The following is a 23,830-nucleotide window of genomic DNA, read 5'->3' on the forward strand; positions in this document are numbered from 1 at the left end:
CAGTATGTGTGGCAATATTTAACAGCATTCCAAAATAAGTGTCTATGTTAATATGGAACAATATATACTTCACAGTAAAAATACATAATAATAATAATTTTTTAATTAAAATAAACATACAAAAATAACTTGATCCTAAGTAGTAGGCCACATGAAATTGATTGGCGGGCTGCATGTGGCCCTCGAGCCCTAAGTTTGAGTTGTAGCAGGGCAGAATGGCACATCAAAATATGACTTAATGCTGTTAGTTCCCAATATTTGATTTCCAAAGCGTGCTCTTATTTTCTGTTATTGCTATAAATATAAGTACAATATTACACAAGTATTAGTTTACACTGTCCTCTTTTTTTCTAATGAAATTTGATCAGGCACTCAAAAATCAGTCTCGGGGTCCTTTCTGCCTACATGACGTCATTGCTCCGGTTCCTCGCTGCCTGCTGGGGAAAACGTGGACACCTCTGAGCCTCACCGTCTTCAGTTGACAGTTTGCAGAGGATCTATGACCACAACAACTTCGGTAAGTCTTTTTCAGAGTCGCCTTAACCATTTACAGAGACTTGACGCTTTTCGGTTGAAATGTTGTTCTTGTTACTTGTTGAATTACCCATAAAAATAGCACTTTAGCCGCTAATGCTAACTGTCCCCTGCGCAATCTGAAGCATCGATGAGCATATAATATGGTTATTTTAATGACGTAAACATGTGTTACTGTTCCCGAGTTTTCAGTGAATAACACTGAGGAGTAAAATTGCTTTTTTCTGGATTAGGTTATTGGTAGTAACGCAGTGCCTTGCTCTAAGCTATGGTCAGTTGTGCTGCTGCTGTCAAACGAGCTTGACAGATACATTTAAACCTGTATCACATTTGTGTTCTCAGAACAACTGACCTGTCGAAGAATGGAGTACATGCAAGCTCCTGCCACAAGCAGCCAGGGGAACATGTAAGTGCAACTAACAAACTGTTTATGTGTCTTGAAAGTAGTGCCATGCATTAACATGCATCTCAAAGGAAGAAAAAAAACAACACATGGAACTGCAATTTCCAGTGTGGAAGTTTTATTGAAGTTAATTCTATACTAAATTATTTGTGAGAAGGGTTTTTCAAATGTAAGTTAAAATGGACCTGTTTTAATGTGGTTAAGATGCAGAACAACAAACTTGTTTTAACAAATGGATGCTGCTGATTGTATACATTTCTTCTCTGTGATAATCTTGTCCAAATTCCTCAAGTGTGCACTCACAGCCACGTAATTACAGGCTTCATTTGGGGGCTTGAAATCCCTTGAAGGGGTTTGAATTTTAATGTTGTATTTTAAATATGTCAAAAGTGCTTGACATATGAATCAAGAGCTTGAAAATCCTTGAATTTTTAACTGTATTTCTGTAACAACAAATAACTATCTGACAGAGTAGTTTGTTTATAAGATGGAGCAATTAAGTTGCAAAATGAAAACTTCAAGTTTACTTACAGATGTGAAGAGATGACACTTTTTAATATCTAAAATTGTGTTTTCCTAAATGTTCTTGTCCTTCTATCATGAAACACAGCTTTGATTTACTTGTAGCATAACACCATCTATTTTAATGTGACTTAATAATGAAGTGAAAGTAATTTTTATAGTAGTAAAGTAGTAAAAAATTAATAAGTACTGTTAATAAAAAGCATATGTATAGTATTAAATTTATCCCAGCTACTAGGGCCTAAAAAGCTTGAAAACGGATACTAAAACTTAAATTGAGTTTAATTTGTACCTTATAAAAAGTGTATGAACCCTGTTATTAGGTAAACATGATGCCTTATCGGTCTGTTGTGGTCTTTTACTGCTTCACAGTTTGATGGTCTTCTGCATACCTTGGTTGTAACAAGTAGTTATTTGTGTTACCGTTGCCTTTCTGTCATCACAAACCTGGCTATTCTTGTCTGATTTCTGGCATCAGCAAGGCATTCACACCCAGAGAACTGCTGCTCACTACTTATTTTTTCTTGGACCTTTCTCTCTGTGTGAAAATCCCAGTAAATCAGTGGTTTCTGAAACACTCAGACCAGCTTGTCTGGCACCAACAACCATTCCAGATTTGTATAATCACCTTTCATTTTGATGCTCAGTTTGATCATCACCAGGTTGTCTTGACTGTGTCTATGTGCCTAAATGCATGGAGTTTTTACCATGTAATTGGCTGAGAAGATAATTGCATTAACAAGCTGTCAGACAGGTGTACCTAATAACATGACCCTTAAGTGTAAGAGTCGTGTTTAAACTGGATCTGTTACAGTGTTGCCTATATGTAACAAAAAGCAGAAGAAGAATGAAGAAGAATGTTAAGTTTAGAGTTAGATTGTAATTCCACTTTTTAACACCCTTTCACAAACTGTAAAACTTGTAAACTTCAATGTGTAATTGTAATGTAATTGGAAAAAAAGAAATTTGATGGACACTAACTGACTGCTTCTCTGAATTCTGCAGCCTGTGCTGTACCTGTGGCATCCCAATTCCTCCCAATCCAGCTAACATGTGTGTAGCCTGCCTGCGTACGCAGGTCGACATCTCAGAGGGAATTCCTAAGCAAGTCACGGTGCATTTCTGCAAGCAGTGTGAGAGGTGTGTAAATATGATCTCTAGTTGTGACTGTAATTTAGAGGTACATAATGTTTGTCTTTTTTTGTTAGTTGGAAGATTTTTAGACATGACTGTACATCTTCCTCTTCCATGCAGGTACTTGCAGCCTCCAGCCAGCTGGGTGCAGTGTGCCCTGGAGTCCAGGGAACTCCTGACACTGTGCCTGAAAAAGATCAAGAGCTCTATGAGCAAAGTGGGTGTCATTCTTCCTTAAGACCACAGCATGTTTATGCTAAGATGAAATCAACATTCCATGATTTCTCTCAGCCCTTCCTTATGTTAGGGACTTTTTTTATGATGTTATGTTGCTTTTTAAATATGTCATCTTGTCAGTAAGCCTAATTACTTTTCAGAAACAAATCAACCGTGGATGATCATATTCATCCAGTTTAATGAGAATCAGATTTTTTTCTCTATCAATGTTGGTATTGGTTTTATCAGTGAAGTAAGATCATTTTGAATATTTTATAACATCAAATAGCCCCAAGTTATGACTAAATGCCTAAATGATAAAGTCCTCACACAGGATTAGTTGATTTTAATAAATGAGTTAACACATTTTCTGGCAGTTGATCAAGTGGTTAATTGCCTTATGATTGTAGCTCTGGAAACTACAATCTTTAACCAACACATGTAACTGAAATGAACAACTATCTCTCCATATTTACAGTGTGGTATAGAAATTGTTATGAATTGCAATACTGCATCCACCTTTTAGCTTTATGCTGACTTGTCAGCATAATAAGCGCCATAGTACTTCAGAGTATGTTAATATCATGCATGCAACTTTATGGATTCAAACACCTCCCTCTTCACAGGTGCGTCTTATTGACGCTGGCTTCCTGTGGACAGAACCTCACTCCAAACGGATTAAGCTGAAACTCACCATTCAGAAAGAGGTAAGGAAAACAGTGGGTGTGGTCCGTGTGGGAGCATGACATTCAACTGGATTCTAAGTGATTGTTTTTTATCTAAAAAGATATCTGAGCTACGTTTGACATGTGATCATTGGCAAAAAAGTACAATGAGTGTTTGAATTTAAAGTTTTTGTTCAAAATAATGTGTAAAAAATATGATAATGGGCATGCGTCATGAGAAAATGACATAAAATACGCCTAGATAAACTTGAAACAGAATTTTTTTGTTCTTGGTTGAGTTGTCTGTGTTTGAGAGAGAGGAGTGTTGCCAGCACTTGACATCTCATCTCCCTGAACTTTAACAAGAACCTAAGCCTTGTGTTTCTCGCAGCCAATTCTTTTGTTATTGCTGTTGGAGGATCTGTAAAATACTCCCTGTGGGACAACTGTCTGTAAATGGCTGCGTAATAGAAACGTGGCAACAAATGTTTTCATCATAAAAATCTTTGTTATTGAATGATGCAGGTTGAACATATGGTATAACGTGTTGCTGCTTTTGTCTCTTCAGGTGATGAATGGTGCAATCCTACAGCAGGTGTTTGTGGTTGAGTATGTCATCCAGTCACAGATGTGTGACGACTGCCATCGCGTGGAAGCCAAAGACTTCTGGAAGGCCGTGGTGCAAGTGAGACAGAAGGTAGGTGTCATAGCTATATATATATGTGTATATATATATATGTATATGTATATATGTATATATATATATATATGTATATGTATATATGTATATATATATATGTATATATGTATATGTATATATATGTATATGTATATATATATATATATATATGTGTATGTATATATATGTGTGTGTATGTGTGTATATATATATATATATATATATATATATATATATATATATATATATATGTATATACATATATATGATAAATGTATATGTATATATATATATATATACAGTATATACATATATGTCTATAAATACACATACAGTGCTCAGCGTAAATGAGTACACCCCCTTTGAAAAGTACTATTTTAAACAATATCTCAATGAACACAAAAACTATTTTCAAAATGTTGAATATATATAAGTTTATATAACATCTGTTAAACTTAAAACATGAAAGTAAGTTCAATAACATAACTTAGATTACACATTTTTCAGTTTTACTGAAATAAGGGCGATGCAAAAATGAGTACACCCCACAACAAAAACGACTAAACCTAGTACTTTGTATGGCCTCCATGATTTTTAATGACAGCACCAAGTCTTCTAGGCATGGAATGAACAAGTTGGAAACATTTTGCTACATCAATCTTTTTCCATTCAAGAATTAGCTCTTTCAGAGACTGGATGCTGGATGGAGAGTGATCCTCAACTCTTCAGAATTCCCCATAGGTGTTCAATTGGGTTCAGATCAGGAGACATACTTGGCCACTGAATCACTTTTCACCTGTTCTTCTTCAGAAATCCAACAGTGGCCTTAGATGTGTGTTTAGGATCATTGTCATGTTGGAAAAGTGCACGACGACCAAAGACACGGAGTGATGGCAGCATCTTTTCTTTCAGTATAGAGCAAAACATCTGTGAATTCATGATGCCATCAATGAGATGCAGCTCCCCGACACCAGCAGCACTCATGCAGCCCCACATAAGGACACTGCTACCACCATGTTTCACTGTAGGCACCATGCATTTTTCTTTGAATTTCTCACCTTTGCGACGCCATACAGTTTTGAAGCCATCAGTTCCCAAAACATTTATCTTGGTCTCATCACTCCAAAGTACAGAGTCCCAGTAGTCTTCATCTTTGTCAGCATGGGCCCTGGCAAACTCTAGGCGGGCTTTTATGTGCCTGGGCTTTAGGAAAGGCTTCGGTTGGGACAGCTCCCATGCATGCCATTCCTCTGCAGTGTATGCCATATTGTGTCACGGGAAATAGTCACCCCAGTTTGTCTTTCTACTTCCTTGGATAACTGCAGTGAACTTGAATGCCGATTTTCTTTGACCCTTATCATCAGGAGACGCTCCTGTCCAGGCGTTAACTTCTGTGGATGACCTGGACGTCTCTGTGAGATGGTTGCAGTTCCATCTTTTTTAAATCTTTGTACCACTTTTGCTACAGTATTCTGACTGATAAGTAAAGCTTTGCTGATCTTCTTGTAGCCTTCACCTTTGTGGTGTAAAGAAATTATTTTCTTTCTCAGGTCTTGAGACATTTCTCTTCCATGTGGTGCCATTGCTAACAACATGAAATGGAAAGGGGTTTATAGTCAACTGTCTGCTGGACACCTGTGTGATGAATAATGAGACTCACCTGTGGTTGATTATTGTTAAATTGGACATTTGTAGTCTAAGATTTAGCCTTGCTCCAGAGACTTTCAGTGGGGTGTACTCATTTCTGCATCACCCCAATTTGAGTAAAACTATAAATTTTGTTCTCTAAGTTATATTATTAACCTTTCTTTTATGTTATAAGTTAAACAGATGTTAAAAAAACTTAGTCTTGTCAACATTTTGGAAATTGTTTTTGTTTTCATTGAGATATTGTTTAAAATGGTACTTTTCGAAGGGGGTGTACTCATTTATGCTGAGCACTGTATATAAACAATTTTTTTCTTAGACTAGACTCAACCTTTCAGCTTTTTTCTGAACATGGTGTGTATGCATTTTAAAATGTCAAATTTCATTCTGTATTTGTTGAATAATTAAAGTAATGTTTTTATTTTGGTAAAGGGAGAAGAAGAGGAGAGAATAGAACCATAAACAAAGTACAAACACATATTTTAAATTCTTAAATTATTCCTTATCCTTGTCTTGTCCTTTCCCAAACCGGTAATTCTGTGTTAATTTTGCCACTCTACATTAATGCATGAACCTGAGCCTTGCAGGTTTTATGTAAAACCGTAGATATTTGTCGTAGAATACTTAATCCTAGGTTTGCACATTTCTTGTTATCACTGATGTGCAACGTTAAATCATGCTTAGCTGCTGCACTTCAGACATAATAGACACTGGGAAACAGATTAAACCTGCCTGAAAGCACATGTAAACCTGACAGGTGTGAATTAACAGTGTAGTAAAGTCACTTACATTTAAGAGTTTAGCTGTAGGCAGCTGGACTTGCTTGAGATAATTTGAAGTTGTTTCACCTCACATCTGAACTCCAGAAGTGAAGAAGCCTTTCGGATGAGTGGTGAAATGTCTTCAACTTAAAAAAATGTCAGTCCAGTTGCCTATAGCTAAACTCCTGAGAGTACAATGACCTGGATGACTGAGGACCGCCATCAACATAAAATCACTAATGTCTGTTTTATCAGCAGCTCTTTACCTTCAGGATGAGTTTTTACCTCATGTACTTTCTTCAGCAAGAAACAAAGTCAATAGATTGATGAACCAAAGTTTTTTTTGGAGTGGAGCAGTTTTCTGAAAGGTGAAAGGTTGGCATTTGGTATGAGCTGAAGCTGTCAATCATATTTTTACACCAGTAATATAAACAAATGTTCATTGAAGGTGTTCATATGCACTACTGTGTATGTAGTATTGTAATATGCTGGGTTTTTCTTTTAACAGACTGTTCATAAAAAGACCTTCTACTATCTAGAGCAGCTGATCCTCAAACATAAGCTCCACCAGAATGCCCTCAACATCAAAGAAATCCACGGTGGGTCAATGGCATGTTTAATTTTTCTTGCATGATAGCACACATACCTTAAAAGGGAGAGGCCTGTTTGTTTTTTTTACTTCTTACACGGAGAAGTGGGAAACTTGTCTCATTCATCACCAGCATAATTGTCGTGTGCTAGAACTGAGCAGAACATAATGATGCGTCCAGTGTTAATTACCTCTTCTCGTACCAGACAGCAAGCCATGCGTGTGTATCACTGGCGCCGATCACATCATACAGCTGTCCTCGTGTGGGCCTCAGAGGGGCATGCGTAGTGCATCTAATCACTGCGCTGTAATCAGAGCAGGCATTCCATTACCAGATTCCGGCAATATACGCGTGCTTCATGCCCTGTTTAGACACTTGATGCCACACACACAGAAACACACATGCTATGCTTTGAGTGACAGCTGAGCAGAACACTGTGCTGTTGGACAGTCTGGCCTTATGTCGTCATTTAAATCATCACCACATCTCGGCAGAGCTTTAAAGCCTAAAGAAGGTGACGACATATGGCTGCCATATTTCTCCCATCAGAATTTGATCCCTTGTGTGCGCTGTTTGCATGCGAATGAGTGTTGCAGCGGTGATGAGCTATGTATTGTTCTTCTTTCTCAGATGGGATTGATTTCTACTATGGCTCCAAGCAGCATGCTCAGAAGATGGTGGACTTCCTCCAGTGCACCGTACCCTGCAGGTGAGCAGTGCTTCCGTCTGTTCCTGTCAAAACCAAGTCCCCCCATCCCTTTTTTCTATGACATGAATTTTGATGATAAGCATGGATTGAAATGGATTAAGACCATATCTATCCAACATATTTTCTGATTGTGAGTTTTCCGTTATTTAAAAATTGGCATTGAACATTGACATTTAATTGCAGCCTTTACAATTTGCTAATTGTGTTTTGAAATTGCAATTTGAAAACGACGCATTTTTCAGTCATAACGTAATTTCAGCAGTTCTGTTTTTATGAGAGATAACTCTTAACTGACTCTCAAGAATCAATTATTAATGGTTAACCAATAAGACTAAATGACATAGTGGCTAGGGCTGTTTCCCTGCCATGTTCTCCCCGTGTTTGCGTGGGTTTTCGTCAGGTTCTCCCGTTTCCACCCACAGTCCAAATACATGTAGAGGTTAATTGGACACTCTAAACTGTCCGTAGGTGTGAGAGTGAATGGTTGTTTGTCTCTGTATGTTGACCCTGTGATGGACTGGCAACCTGTCAAAGGTCTACCCCGCCTTTCGCTCTGTCAGCAGCCCCATGACCCTCATTTGGAGGATAAAAGCGGTAGACGATGGATGGATGGTGGTTATGTAATGCAAACACCTGCCCTCTCAAACGGGAGAAATCCTGCGTCTTTTCTCAGTCAAATTTCTTATTGTTGTTAAACATGTAAAGGTTCATATAAAAGGCTTATTGATGTGATAATACTGAGACTAAAAACTGCCTCTTTTCAAAGGTCAAAGACATCCCAACGCCTCATCTCTCATGACATCCATTCAAATACGTTCAACTACAAGAGCACCTACTCCATGGAGATCGTACCTGTCTGCAAGGTAAATATCGCATGTTTTAAATATTCCTCATTTTAGCTTGTTGTTTTTTTCCTCTCAGATGATTGACATCACACTTGTCTTTACACCTTAAGTTGTTTTAGAAAGCTGTCAAATGTTCTGTTAACATGCAGCTAAAACCCTGAGGCCGGCCAAAAATCGTTCATACGGTGTTTGTTAATGACGGACAGATATAACATCTTTGCAGGTGTGTGTTCATCATTTTCTGGAGGTGCTTGACTCACACTGGGTTTGTTTAGTAAATGGAAAAACAAGACTTTAAATTGTAGTCGTCAGGTGGTTTGTTCATTTTTTGATCCTGTGCCGTTTGTTTTTGTGTGTTTTGTTCCCAGGACAATGTCGTTTGTCTCTCGCCACGTTTGGCACAGAGCTTGGGGAACATGGGTCAAGTCTGTGTGTGCGTCCGTGTCACCAGCACGATCCACCTCATTGATCCAAACACCCTGCAGAGTGAGTATCACCACTTTTAACAGCTCCGGCTGAATTCTACAACAATTTACCTAGTTGAAAAATAGCTGCTGACAAGTAGAGTTAGCAAACATCATCTGATAAAATATTTATTTACATAGCAAGGTAAATGTTGCTTCACCCAATAAAAAAGTCCAATATGTCCAAGGTGATGCATTCAAATGACAAAATCTTCCAAAATAAAGATATTGTTTTTACTAGTTTGTGCACATTTTCAAATAATTTATGCATTTGGGACTTTAGCCAAAAAAGTATATTGCTATTATTATGTACTGTTTTCACTGAGCCATGTATTTTATGGAAATGAGGCAGCAGTGGAATGTACAGAATCATGTAGGTACAGGTTAGGAGCTCCAATTAATGTTTATGTAACATGTAATCTCAGCCTTTGATGTCAGAAAATCTGGTTTGAGTATCTGTGTTTCTGTTGCCTTCCTGGGATTTACACAAAGAACAGAATGGTGTAAAAAAAACAAAAAGTTCTATGGATGGTAACATCAGGTCAATCAAGACTGGACAGTGAATATTGGAAAATTGCTGCGTGGTTTGATGGATCTGCTTTTCTGCTGAGCCACACAGAGAACTGTGAATTTGGCTTTGACAATGTAAATCTACTCGTCGGCCTGCTTTGTGTCAACAGTTCTGGTTGGTGGTGAAAGTGTAATAGTGTGGGGAATGATTTATTGGCTTACTTTGGACCCTCTAATACCAATCAATCATGGTTTGAATGCCACAGCCGCTGCTTCTCTGAGCATCACTGTTGACTGCACGTATTTGTGGCCACAATTTACCTTCTTGTAATCAATACTTTCAGCACGAAATGGAACTCTGTCACAAAGAAAAATTCTCAGACTGTTTATAAGAACACGGCAATGAGTTCAGTGATCTTTACAGGAGTCTCTGAATCTAGTTCAGCACCTGTGGGATGTGGATAGATGAAAAGACTGGCGGCTTGAAAATAATGTGTTTTCATGGTCAACATGTGAGAAGATCTCAATATCCATCTCCAAATGTCATTGAATCGGTAGCAACTTAACTTTTTCTAACTTTTTGAATCTCATCTAAGAAGCTTCTTCATCTAGTTACCCATAATGCAACTCCTGAAGTCGCTGATTTAGAGCTAAGGGAGATGCAAGGTTTCTAATAAAATGTTAATTTAAAAAAGTCACTGAGGGCGTGAAACCCTCTAAACCTTGACTCGGCTGACCTTAGTCTGCTGACCACATGTCTGTCTTTGTTGCTTGACCTAACAGCTTCCCTCTGCTCTCTGTCACAGCATAAAACACAAGAGATGGGCATTTCAAACAAAGATGCCTTTTGGATTTTTGATTGGATTATTTTTCAAATATTCAAATATATAATTCAATCAGAGGGAAATTCTCCACTCCAAGAAAACAAACTATAACTAAGTCCAGAACATGACAGATAGAGAAAGTAATTCAGAGTGAAAAGAAACAGCTAATAAGATGCATTCAATGACCCTGGTAAATTTCATCACCTCTGTTGAGTCCAGACAATGCAAACCAATAACTGATGGGACATATTTCATTCATTTTTGTATCTTTTAAATATCATTTTGAATAGTTGCATGAACTGATTGCCTTTTCATAATCAAACAAACCCACTTTCCTATTATTATTCAGTGTGCATGATGTCATAGCCAAGTCAGCTAATTCAGAGGGTTTTTCTAATCAATGTAAATGTGGTGACAATTAGAGTTGATGTTTCCTCTCTGTCTGCTGTAATCACTCATGGTGTGAGAGGCTCAGACAATCCTCGGCAGAACGCTGACATTTTGGAAGCAGCGCACACGTTTTTCTAATTACTCTTCAAAGAGCAGGCTATTTTTGTAGCAGAAAGTTTCTGAGCTGGCTGGACAGCAGATACAAGCCTGGAGGCAGAAGTCTGTGCAGCACATTTGGGCTGCAGCAGAAAATTAACTCCAGGATTAGGGGGGGGGGTAGCTGTTTGTTTGCTTGTGTTTATTTTAATCGGCATTTCATAAAAACCTGTCATTCCTGTACAGTTTGTTGGGAATGTTTCCAAAATTAAAATGCATTGACAGGCAAATTATACTTCTTCTGGTTCCAAGAATCTCAAGTTTTGAAAGTGAGGAATTAAAATGAGAAGGTACTATATATCGTTTGTGCTGTCTGTCTAATAATACATACGTGAATACTGACTCGCTCTCTAGTTGCTGAGGTCGATGGGAACACGTACTGGCGCAACCCCTTCAACAGTCTCTGTCACCCACGGCAACTGGAGGAGTTCATTGTCATGGACACTGACATCATAAGAGATCAGAAGCTGGGAGCTGGAGCAGGCTTGAGGTCCAATAAGGTGAGTGTGTATCGTTGCAGAACAGAATTATTTAGCAACATAAGTGTCTGCCATTTATTACACGACCATGATACCAAACCTGTATGATTGACAAGGCTGCACAAAACGGCCCAAAATCAGCAGATATCGATAATTACTGTGATAAACAAATAATGAAAGTGAGTGTTGGAGAATCTCTTTTACCTTGGTTGTAATCTTGTTATGGGGAGAAAAATAACACAGATTTTTACAGATTTGACAGGTAAATCTAGGCAATATACACTTACGAGCCACTTTATTAGGTACACCTGTTCAACTGCTTGTTAATGCAAATGCTTGATGTTGATGCATTTAGGCATGTAGACATTGTTAAGGCAACCTGATGAAGTTCAGACTGAACATAAGAGTGTGAAGGAAAGATGATAATAGTGACTTGAATCCAGGCGAGCTGGTCCGAGTATGTCAGAAACTGATGAGCTACTGGCATTTTCAGGCACAACCATCTCTAGAGTTTACAGAGAATAGTCCAAAAAAGATTTTTAAAAAATAGAAGAAAAAGTCCAGTGAGAGTTAGTTCTGTGGACGAAAAAATGTCTTGTTTATGCCAGAGGTCAGAGGAGAAATACCAGACTGGTTGAAAATCATAGAAACGCAACAGTAACAACCGCTAGTTCTAACCAAGGTGTGAAGAGCTACTGTTCACTCTGTTTTCTCTGTTTGATTGATGCGTAATTATGGTCAGTGCAGCTGTATGAGCCAGCCAGAGGAAGAGAACAAGAGTGCTATGTTTTGAAATGATGTCATATTTTGTGTGTGTGTGTGTGTGTGTGTGTGTTTTCAGCACACTCTGGCTGAGGTGTGGGTTCAGAAAACATCAGAGCTGGACACCAGTCAGCAGTATCACTGCCGGACATTCCTGGGCCACCTGCTCAACATCGGAGACCTGGTGTTGGGGTGAGTATGAGGGATTTGCAAGATGATTGTCAGGTTGGTAGAAAATTAAGACTTTGAGTAAAGTTTTGAACGTCTCACCTCACAGGTTTGATTTTGCCAATGCCAACATCAACGATGAGAGTCTGAATAAGATGAACCCTCACCATGTTCCTGACGTGGTAAGACTCATGACCTATTTAACACTGACCTCTAGTGGCAGCATCAAATATTGCACTGCAATATTCTCAATATTATACTGGGGGGGGGAATGCAGAAACACACAAGAAAAAATACAAAACATACCAGTTGTGGAGTTTTAATTCAAGTATGGACTGTAAAAGGTGCTGATCAAGAAGAGCTACGACCGCAGCAGGAGGGTGAAGCGCAGGAACTGGAAGCTGCACGAGATGTCCAGAGACCGAGATGGCCTGGACACGGATGATGAGAGGTACGATAGTCATGGAGAGCACCTTTTGTCATTCTCTTATTCTCTCACAGTGACTGAATTTAAATTTCCTGAGCACTACAGAACCACTGAGTATCTGTAGTTGTTTTCCTGCCTGTTATTTCATGCCACATGCTTGTGCCGCTTTTCTGTCTCCAGACAATACCAGGACTTCCTGGAAGACCTGGAGGAGGATGAGGCTCTGAGGAAGAATGTCAACATCTACAGAGGTGAGTCGTTGCAGCAGCTGTTTTCCCCCAGAGGTTTCAGCCTTGATTTATTTGTGTTTGTATGTTGTCAAGCTAAGGCCAATTTACCGTGACCCTCCTGCTTCAGCTGCTGATGGAACATGTGGTGGTACAGTTAACTGTGGATGATTTATTGGCTAGTTAATGAAAAGAGTTTGATGGGTTTTTTTTCCTTTTTTTTTTTATTTCAGATGCATCAAAGATCCCGGTGGAGAGCGACACTGATGATGACGGAGCACCTTGCATCTCCCTGATGGAGATGCTGGAGGAGCTAAGTCTGTCCGATGCCACGGGAGGAGAGGGTGCCGACATGATGACAGAGTGACGAGGCGACATCCTGCCTCTGTGGCACTGAGCGCTGATCTGTACAAACAAAGATCCACTGATGACACAATGATACAGTTTCCATGCTTGAATCCGACAGGTTTAGCAGTGTTTTAACCATTTAGAGAAAAATCCACAGCTCATCAGAGCTGAAAATCTTTCATCTGTGGATTAAAATGGTAACAAATACCTTTCCTCCATGAAACTATCGGACCTGTAAACTAAAGATTTTCAGCTATTTCTAATAATGTTATACCCTTCATCATGATGTAGAAATGCAGTGCTCATAGGTCACTATATCAAAAATAAATATGTCATGCTCAGTTTTCAGAGATATTTTATGCTTGAGGATTTTTTTTAAAAAGACACAATGAATGAATGGATGTTTATTTCAAGTATAGTAATGAGAAACTACATGCAGTAAATAATAGTACATTTTTAATATCACTTATATTATTAATAACACTAAAAGATATTATAATGGCAGTAAACATGAACACCTTTAAGACAATTTTAAAAGAATGGAAAGAAGAAAAAAATAATCAATAAACAAAATAGTAAATGTACTTATTTGCTCTCTCATACCCAAAATGAAATACACATTTCTAAAACTTAGAAAAAGGGGTAGATAAACTAAGCAGAAAGCAACCCTAACAAATAAAACAATTAATGCTGAAAATCCACTAGAACTATTGCCTTGTCCCCTGAACAATTGTTGTGTTGCCTTTTACAGCCAGTAGGTGGCGCTTTAGACCTTTAGGGAAAAAAGGAGGGGGGGCCCATTTTCCAGTAAAGTGATCAAGCCTGTGCTGTGGTGTCATTTGGCTACTGTGGGCAACATTCAAATACTCAGCACCTGCAACACCTTTTCACCACCACCTTAGTTAAAGATTTTTAGTCAGTCACTCAGTGATTGTTGCCCACTGATGTGAAGGTTAAAGTAATCCCAGACCCCACAGGAATGTGTGTGTGTGTGTGTGTGTGTCACAGAGTGAATTTGTTGAAGACTTGAGGAGGTGGTGGAGAAGGAGCAGGAGACGGAGTCGGAGTCAGTATAATAACAGAGCAAAAGGAGGGGAATGTGTCCCATATGAATAGACCCATGCCTCTTATAAACAGAGCAATATTTGCAAGCCCAAGTTACTCTAAAATTAACAGCACCAGCATGTTGAAGCTTTTTAAGTGTAATATTTTTAATTCTAAAATATTATTGTTATCTGTGAAATTTCTAATTCTGTTTTTACAAAAAACGGTATAATTTTTAATTAAGAGCACATTATTTCTTGGTCAAGATGTCAAATTATAGTTATTTACTTTCCTGAACAGTTGAGTTGTTAGTGGTTGAATGTTATGATTGATTAATTTCTGACTTCACAGAGAAGAAGCCGGCTCAGATCTAGGTATAAAAAGGTGAATTCAGTTTATTTGCCAAATAAATTAAAGTTTTATACAAGTTTTTGAAACATTTCTAAATCTAATAGATTTGTTATTAAGCACTGTGTGTACACAGTAAATGAATAGTAAGTAAAATGAAACAGCACAATATGTAAAAAATATCTATGATAAATAAGAACATGAGTTATACTGTACAGAATTTGCTGTTATTTCCATATTATTACGGTTTATCCCGTTTATCTCATCATCTTCACGTGTGAGTTGTGGTGTCACAGACTGTCTGGGTACCAGCACAACATCGTCATGTTGGCTCTTTGTTTTTGTAAGAATCTGAGCTGTTCGGGATTAAATATGCCCTTAATCTGATTGACATGATGATTTCCAAAGTGCCTGCAGGCTTCAAAGCAGCTCAGGACAGTCATGTAAGACTAAATAAATAAATAAAAGTGCAACTGCTGTTACAAAATGACAACAAAAGAGTTGAGTGTGTCCACAGTGAGGAAGTGTCCGCTCACACGCTCACACACTGCGTGTCCTTGTTAACACAGTCATGATGTGTCTGTGTGTCTCCATGCGTAACCGCTGCTCTACAGCGTCTCTGCCCATGTTTACACATCAATAATGCACAATGTTGTCAAGTGTAGTGAAGAAGTGAGCAGGTCAGCAAAGTCTGGCAGGATAAGGAGCGATAAAGTTTCCTCACTGTGTGTCTGATTGCTCCAAAACAAAGAGACACCTTCACAGCTCATGCTTGAATTTCTTTTCCTGAGCTGAGGAAAGTTTAAAAATGCTGCACAGACAAGCAGCAGCAGAAACAGAGGACTGCACGAGCTGCTGCAAGAAAAAGACACACACGTACGCACACACACACACACACACACACACAGCCTCCACCTGCATGATCTGTGAACCAGGTGAGTCGTGAGTGTGAACACGAATGGTGGTGGGTGTGGTGTCGCTCCCACAGTGTGTATGACTGCGACACACAAACGAACACACACACACACACACACGTATATACTGGTGAGGCAGCTTTGGGTTTACACTAAACAGCGGAGCGTCAGCAGCAGCGGAACAGCAGCTCCAGTCTGCGGCTCGTCCTGCACTAACACAGAGCTTCATCATCATCATCATCATCATCATCATCACCATCATCAGTGACCAGAAGAAGAGCGGAGGATCAGCACAGCTCCATCTCTGCTGCTCACGTGAGTCCACCCATATGTCCGCAACGTTTATACTTAATGTTATATATCCACTGATGAAACGTGCACATATTTCTACATTATGCAGTTAGGACACCGAATTAAAACTTTTATTTTTAAATTGTTTACATTTTGAGGGCCACATTAGTTGATGGGCACATTCTTCTGAGTTAGGACACTTGTTTCGTTTAATTAAAGCCAATTATGAATTATATTTTAGTATAACGTTAGGCTTCAGTGTAGGAGTTTAATGTGGACAGTGGAGTTGAAATAGGACGTGCTACCTTGCTGCGCTGCTGTGCTGTTACTCAGAGTATTTTCTAGAAAGGCACCGTCTGCATTGTAGCGCACCTGTCGGCCCCGCCCCCCTTGTCCTCCACCTGTGCAGCAGGTTCTGTTGTTGCCCGCGGCTACGAGGCGGCTACATAAACACAGCTTTTCATTAGAATAGATGGAAAAAACAACAACCACACGTCACGTACGTCTCGCAGCTACAGATTATGTACAACCGCACTGACTTGTCTGTTAATGAATCTGTTATTAATTATTACTTAAATATGCAGGTGTGTCAGGATTGTCACCTGTATATTTTTTTTTTACCATCGAAAGTTGGGGACAATAATATGGTAACAATTTAAAACAGAGAAATAAGAATTGCATATAAGCAACAATTTAAATTATAAACAAAAGACCTTGAGCTGTACTCTGTGTTAATAATCTACTCCATAATTTCCTGAACTATATTCCCAGATAATTAGTTGTATAGTCTGTGTTTCCTAAACCTCAAAATCACGACATTTTGCCCACAAATCAAAGCGATTCAGTCGACTTTTATAGAAAAACGAAGCTACTCCAACATTATCACGTTTTCCATGCTCAAATGTCTGTGAATTCTTGACCCCCAAAATACTTTATTTTTACTTTCTCATTACTTGTCTTGTTACTGTGTGTGCGCATGAATCAAAACACCAAAACAAATAAACCTAATTGTCCAGGAGGACAAGTGTCTCTTGGTCCACAGACAGTAAAATGCAGAGGGACATAATTGTTCTATCATATGTTACTACACACACGGTAATAAGGAAGATTGTGATTCTGATATACTACTATGTAAATAAAGGTAGAGCGTTTACTTTTAAGTCCTCACACACACACACACACACACACACACACACGCAACATGTCTGTTAAGTGTCCCTTGTGTGTGGACACGCATGTGTGAGTGCTCTCTGTGATCATGTTGGACTCCTGGGTTTAATTTCATGGATATTTTTCTGTCCACACACAATAATCTCCCACGAGTCATCATGATTGCTCCCACAGGAACACACACACACACACACACACACACACACACACACATACTCCTATTAATGAAGAGACACAGGAATTTGAACATCATTTTCCATTGTGGTCCAATGCCCCTTTGATATTGTCTCAAACCTCCTTTCATTTGTTTACCCAGAGTATCAGTATATCCACAAATGTGTGCATGCTTAATTTCTGCTTATTTTAATTGACATTTCTGTAGCAAACCAGCTTTTATTTAATGTATGTTTTGAATTAATGAAATCATATACACGTCGATTAAGAAGAGTATTGAAAATACATGTAAAAAAAATTAGAGATTAAAGTCAGGATTCTGGGATTAAAATCAGAATTTGAGTTTGAATTCAGAATTGGAGATTGAAGTAAAAAATGTTTAATTCTGAGTAATAGTATTCTGAGATTAAAGTCAGAATTTGAGATTAAATTCAGAAAATCGCAATTCTGAGAAAATAGTCAGAATTTAAGATTGAAGTCGGAATTCTGAGATTAAAGTCAGATCAGTTTCTTTTCATATACCATGTATTTTTAATGCTGTGTGTCTGTTGTGCTTTTATTTTGTAAGGCACTTGGTCACCTGTGGGTGTTACACATCAAACATCTCCAACCTAAAATCATTAAATGCTGTTAAGTACATCCTGATAATCGCAGTTTTCTTAGTTGTTTCATTCTTTGAGTGTATTTGTTTATGTTTACTTTGAGCCACTTTCTCTTCTCTCTCACCAGCATGAGCTCATTGCTGTTTTTTAAGGTCATTCTCCTCCAGTGTGCCGTCTTTTTTTCTTTCTTTTTTTTTGATTGTGTCATGCACAAAAGCCCACGTCCTCACTGGAATCTTTTATCCTCCGTTCAGCCTGCAGGATGAACTTCAAAAACTTGCGGGAGTACCTGGCCTGGCTCTACTTCCAGTACTTGCTCATCACGGGCATCTATGTCCTGGAGCCCTGGGAAAAATCCATTTTCAACTCCATCCTCTTCACCGCCATCGCCATGGTGATCTACACCTCGTATGTCTTTGTGCCCATCCACGTGCGCCTGGCGCTGGAATTTTTTTCTGGGATCTGTGGCGGTCAGCCTGAGAGCACCGTGGCACTCATGAACTAGTGGAGGCAGCAGCAACCGGGTGGATTAGCATGAGATTATTTTCATCCAAGACAGCAGCGGTGGATCACCTGAGCTTTATCAAGACTGAAAACATGAAGATCTTAAAGCAAAGCCTTACTATCTTCTTTACATCCCTCTCCCCCTGGCCTTACCCCATGGTATTAGACACGTGACAGTCCATCACTTTCACATCCTCGCTGTGAAATGTCTTGTGAAATGTTGTTTGTCCTATTTTTTTTTCTTTCTTTTTTCTTATACATGTCTTGTGTGAGTATGCGCCACGTTTCGGGTTTGCATGAAAGGGTCTTACATGAAGTAATAGATTTGCATGCTCGTCTCACTACAGAACACGACAAGGCTCTGGTCTTTCCATCATGAGCTACAGAGTCTTTAAAGTTCTATGCTGATTTACTCACTTGCTAGGGACAGATTTTTAGTCATCATCAAAGTTGTGGAGGCTGAGATTTATTTATTTTAGTTGCAAGTAATAAGGAATTGGATTCTCAATTTCCCAAATAATTAGAGCTATATCCAATCCAATCCAAATTTATAAAATAAATACATAAAACAGACAGGATCCAGAGCCATGGGGACATTGGAGGACACCACTAAAGCTAAAAAAGTCCCAGGCCATCCAGGCTTTAATGTCTTAATTAGAGCTGTATGAATGACATAATCTGGATTATTCCACAACGTTGGCTGTGTCCAAAATCACTCTGTCTGCCACGTCGTCTCCATTTGCCATAACAGGCCGTGAACCCATAATGTGAAATGTGAATTATACGCAGTAGCACTGCAGTCGTCTCCTCCCAAAGAGCACTGTGTCCATGTATTTTAACTTTCTGTCACGAAAAGCCCCATGATGCAAAGTGCCCAAACCTCTCAGCGGCTATTCAGCATTCAAGTTATTTATCGCAACAAGGTTTAAACGAATACAGTACAAGCAAGTAAAACCGTGTATCAGGAAGTACTGAAAGACAGGCAACAATAATATGGAACATTATTCAATTCAATTTTATTTGTATAACACCAAATCACAACATACATCATCTCAAGTCAGTGTACATAGTCAGCATTATTATTAGCAGAGAAATCCAACAATGCACACAAACAGTGGAAGAAATCTCTGACAGAACCAGACTCAAAGATGTGCAGCAATCTGCCTAGGCAGGTTGGGGTGAAAGGAAAAATGGGGGACAGAGAGGACAAGAGGGAGGTGAGATAGAGACAGGAGAGAGAGACCAGGTGCAGATATATAACAGTTGCATCAAGTTATAAGTTTAGACAAGACAGTTTGAGTCAGTGATGACGTGTTTATAGAACTACAATGTCATTTATACAAGCAGCAGCAGAGGTTGTTTTTAAAGAATTATACTGATATCAACTTAGCATAATCATAATAATGGTGATGATATGATATGATATTATTAATAATAGCCTCGAAATTGGATCTGGATCCTGCAGCCTGCAAGATGAGGGCAGAGATAGAGACGACAGGAAGGAAATACTCAAACCAGGGAGAGAAAGAACAAAGTTAATGACAAATAATGAAGTCATATTCATACCCTGAGTGTGAGAGAGTGAGTGCACCACATAAAATTCCCCCAGCAGTCTAGGTGTATAGCAGCATAACTAAGATGTGGTTCAGGTTTCCTATAACTATAAGCTTTATCAAAAAGGAGGGTTTTAAGTCTGCCTCCCAAACTGTCACTGGGAGCTGGTTCCACAGCCATCCATCTCCATCTTCTTCCGCTTAACCGTCCCCTCACAGGGCAAACACACAGAGAGGAACAACTATTTACTCATCTACAGTCCATTTTAGAGTGTGTGATTAAGCTCTGCATGAACGAGGAAAATGGAGAACATGGAGAGAACCCACACACACAAGGAGAACATGCAAACTCCACACAGGGAAGACCCTTGTTCTTAACTTCACTGTATGTTACTGTATGTTGAGCAGAGAGCAATGACTTTAAAAATCAAAAGAACAAACTAAACAAAGCTGGAGTGCAGGTCATACCACATAAAATAAAAAACAACTATTTACTCATCTACAGTCCATTTTAGAGTGTGTGATTAAGCTCTGCATGAACGAGGAAAGTGGAGAACATGGAGAGAACCCACACACACAAGGAGAACATGCAAACTCCACACAGGGAAGACCCTTGTTCTTAACTTCATTTGTAGAGTGTAGGTAAAGAGAAGGTGGAATGCTTTTGAATACAAAGAGACGCTAATAAATCTACCTGCACGGAAAAAAACTAAACAAAACGAAACAAATGAACTATTTTCATTTAACTACAGATTGAGAGGGTGATTTTACACTCAGCCTTGTTCAGACTCAGTCATTCTTCAGTTATGTGTCTTTTTACTTGCTACATCTGTGACGCCGTGTTATCTCTCATTGCGAAATGATTAAAGAAAAAAAAGGGAAAGGTACAGAACTCAGCCCTACATTTCTGACATGCACTTAACGATTCACATAAAATGACCAAAAAGTCAATGATCTTCAAAAAGAGACCTGATAGATGAGACCAAACTGTCGCCATGTCAGGATCAGGGTTGTGTTACACAGGCGTGGCGTGTGTGCACGTTTAGTGATTTACTAGTTAAAGTGAGTAATATGACAAAATAGCTGCAACAGTGTGTGCCGAGCCCTGTCTTTATCTGCTTGTTTTTTAACTGCTGGTATGTCAGGAAGCTGTGCTCAGCACTGAGCATGAGCAAATATTGGTGCAACACACCTTTGTGTTTTAGGCTTGGCTTTGATAATGATGCAGCTTTTACTCCACCGTCCGGCTGCTGAACTCAAAGTTCAACTGTTTGATGCCAAATGCGAAACAAAAAGAGAAACCACACGCAGTCACATTGGCCTGCATGAAAACAAAAAAAGCCTAGAACCAAGAAACAGTCTTCCTCACCTATAGTTGATCTATGTGAGCGGGAAAGAGGAGGAGGCGTAGTTTGTGATGAGTACTGCTTTTAGTTTTTGATTATTTGTGCTTTGGGTCGAGGGCTTGCTGATTATAGTCTGAACATCATCTATATTTATTTATATGGCGTTATATATATTACATATGTATATATTTGTATACACTGGTAAATGCTTGGCTGGTTACAATGTCAATTACCAAACTATTTTTTGATCGTTTATATCTGTCTATTCTCATGTGGCCATAAATTTCAAATCATTTCTTCACTTTTGTTCCCCCCCACCCTCCGCCTGAAAAGTGCTTTTATATTGTTTCCAATTCAATGTCATTTCATATTTAAAATAGTCCAGACTTTTCCTCCAATATTAAGAATCAGACTTTTGTTTCGTATACCATTCACTGAATAAATGCTTTATTTACACATGAAAGCGACACGCCACTGCAATATTAAGAAAATAAAGACACTTGGACAAATCTCCTCTGTCTCTCTCACTCATGTTTTTTATTTTTTATTTTTTATGTTACTGTATGTTGAGCAGAGAGCAATGACTTTAAAAATCAAAAGAACAAACTAAACAAAGCTGGAGTGCAGGTCATACCACATAAAATAAATGCACACGGAGAGTCACCAAACCAGTTTTGCTCAGACTTGGAGCGAAGGAATGAATGCCCAAGGGCTCTGCTTTCCCTCCTGCAGGTACCAGCTAATGTGTGCCCGCTTTGTTGGAACAGACACTATTTAATCCACCGTGAAGAATGATGAGCAAATTAAAGTCCTGTTGGTTCAGTGTTGTCACATCAGGTGTCTCCATTTCCTGCAACGCTGACAACATCAGTGGTGGACGAGGAAGCAGAAAACTGTTTTGGTTTGCAGGTTATAGCCAAATGGACTGGCCCAGGATTTTCCTGTTTTTTTATTTAGTTGATCTTTCCTTGCCCTGCCTTGCCTTGCCTTGCTTTGCAGGTCTCTTTTTGAAAGCTTGACCTCAAGCTCTTTGAAGAAGTGCCTTCTGTTTTCACACGTTAATTTGTATGACATGAAGGAAGAGGTCAAAGGTTATCTCCCTAATGGCAAGTTGTAAAAAGAGTTTTCTGCAGACTCACACACAACGGTCTGGGGGGTGGGTTGTAGGCTATTGTTTTGTTTCTGTTGTGTTTACATGTGTCCTGTGTCCCAAAGAAAACTTGAGGGAAATCCTGGCAACTGTTGAGTCCACAGACAAGAGTCACATGACCTGGAGAAAAACACACTTACATACACACTGACACTGCTGCCACAGCCAGGTCTCAGTTTCCACGTGAACCCCAGAAATGTGGACCAAGTCTTCTTCTCCTTGTCTGTCCCACTCACACACGACGTCACACAGGTTTGTGCAGCTGTAAGAACACTGCATACATTTGTACAGCCTAAACAAAGCGTTGTCCCTAACCCGGCCACAACAGTTAAAGCCAAACCCTAACTATAATTCAAATTGTTAGCCCTAAACAGTTCCTCAGACATGAGGTTCTGCCTCATTAGAACCAGGTTTGGGTCTTCATGAGGTCCTGACAAGGTCCGAAAGAGATCACAGATACAAATACACACACACATACAGTGTTAGTTCAACAACAAAAGAGGCTGTGGCGAGCTATTGTTCAGCTTTTCCTCAGCGCTGGTGTGTGACAGTTAATATTGCCATGGTTCTAACCTTCTGTTTAGCTTTAATCTATGACAATAGACATATTTTGACACAGACACACGAATGTGCTTGGATTAAATTTGTTGATGAGCCTCTCTGTTCTCTGACATTATTGAAGTAATTATTTCACACTCTCAAAAAGATAGTATGCTTTTCAATATCACATTTGTATCACCTACCTACCGAGGACCGACCTACCTACCTACCTACCTAACTACCTACCTACCTAACTACCTATCTACCTGTGTCAGGTTGTTTGTTTTTAAATCAACACAAAAAGACCAAACCTTGCTCTCATCATAAAATACAGTATTATGGGGTCATTTATTGACTTGTTTTAAGGGAATAGTGTTTGCATTGCTGGCTGTGTGTGTGTGTGCGTGTGTGTCTGTTGTTGTATAAGGTTTCAGGCGAAGGCTTGGTCAAACACTTCAGAGTGGTTTTTTTTACAATGATAAGAAATGAAAGAAAATGTGATTTAACTGAGAAAAAACAAAGGTGATATTAAGTTATTATATACATCACAGTTAAACCATACAGAGAAAAACAAGGGTTGTAAAGAGGCTGGTGCCACTGAACAAAAAAATAGATTAGATCAGACACAGTGGTCCAAATTTTTGATACGATTTGGGAATATAATCAAAATCCCAACACGGATCAGGTACAGGATCACATTATTGTGCCTCGACTGTAAATCACATGTCACATCA

General features: G+C 39.0%; 2 protein-coding genes across 4 annotated transcripts; both read left to right on the forward strand.

Moving 5' to 3' along the window:
* The first annotated feature begins 411 nt into the window (after positions 1–411).
* Positions 412–13,814, forward strand: nmd3 (NMD3 ribosome export adaptor). The gene is made up of 16 exons (XM_044032526.1): positions 412–517; positions 877–940; positions 2,465–2,599; positions 2,714–2,810; positions 3,436–3,516; positions 4,043–4,171; positions 7,070–7,160; positions 7,782–7,860; positions 8,627–8,723; positions 9,074–9,191; positions 11,404–11,549; positions 12,370–12,482; positions 12,568–12,640; positions 12,803–12,909; positions 13,066–13,136; positions 13,346–13,814. The coding sequence occupies exons 2-16, from the start codon at positions 897–899 to the stop codon at positions 13,477–13,479; spliced, it is 1,515 nt and encodes a 504-aa protein (XP_043888461.1). The 5' UTR covers positions 412–517; positions 877–896; the 3' UTR covers positions 13,480–13,814.
* A 1,833-nt stretch (positions 13,815–15,647) lies between these two features.
* On the forward strand, positions 15,648–19,658 carry sptssb (serine palmitoyltransferase, small subunit B). 3 transcript variants are annotated; one of them, XM_044032528.1, is made up of 3 exons: positions 15,648–15,787; positions 15,927–16,081; positions 18,258–19,658. In XM_044032528.1, the coding sequence occupies exon 3, from the start codon at positions 18,266–18,268 to the stop codon at positions 18,506–18,508; it is 243 nt and encodes an 80-aa protein (XP_043888463.1). In that variant the 5' UTR covers positions 15,648–15,787; positions 15,927–16,081; positions 18,258–18,265; the 3' UTR covers positions 18,509–19,658. The 3 variants fall into 3 exon arrangements, with proteins under 3 accessions (XP_043888463.1, XP_043888465.1, XP_043888462.1); XM_044032530.1 differs by lacking the exon at positions 15,648–15,787 and having other exon boundaries at positions 15,799–16,081; positions 18,131–19,658; XM_044032527.1 differs by lacking the exon at positions 15,648–15,787 and having other exon boundaries at positions 15,799–16,081.
* The last annotated feature ends 4,172 nt before the right edge of the window (positions 19,659–23,830 follow it).

This window comes from Solea senegalensis, linkage group LG8 (genome assembly GCF_019176455.1).
Source record: "Solea senegalensis isolate Sse05_10M linkage group LG8, IFAPA_SoseM_1, whole genome shotgun sequence".
NCBI classification, from domain to species: Eukaryota; Metazoa; Chordata; class Actinopteri; order Pleuronectiformes; family Soleidae; genus Solea; species Solea senegalensis.

Excerpts from the sequence above, each read along its gene's own strand:
- nmd3 (XM_044032526.1), top strand. The coding sequence starts at position 897 with ATGGAGTACATGCAAGCTCCTGCCACAAGCAGCCAGGGGAACAT. Across the intron at positions 3,517-4,042 it reads AACTCACCATTCAGAAAGAG|GTGATGAATGGTGCAATCCT; the intron begins GTAAGGAAAACA and ends TTGTCTCTTCAG. Across the intron at positions 12,641-12,802 it reads CTCACCATGTTCCTGACGTG|GTGCTGATCAAGAAGAGCTA; the intron begins GTAAGACTCATG and ends GGACTGTAAAAG.
- sptssb (XM_044032528.1), top strand. The coding sequence starts at position 18,266 with ATGAACTTCAAAAACTTGCGGGAGTACCTGGCCTGGCTCTACTTCCAG.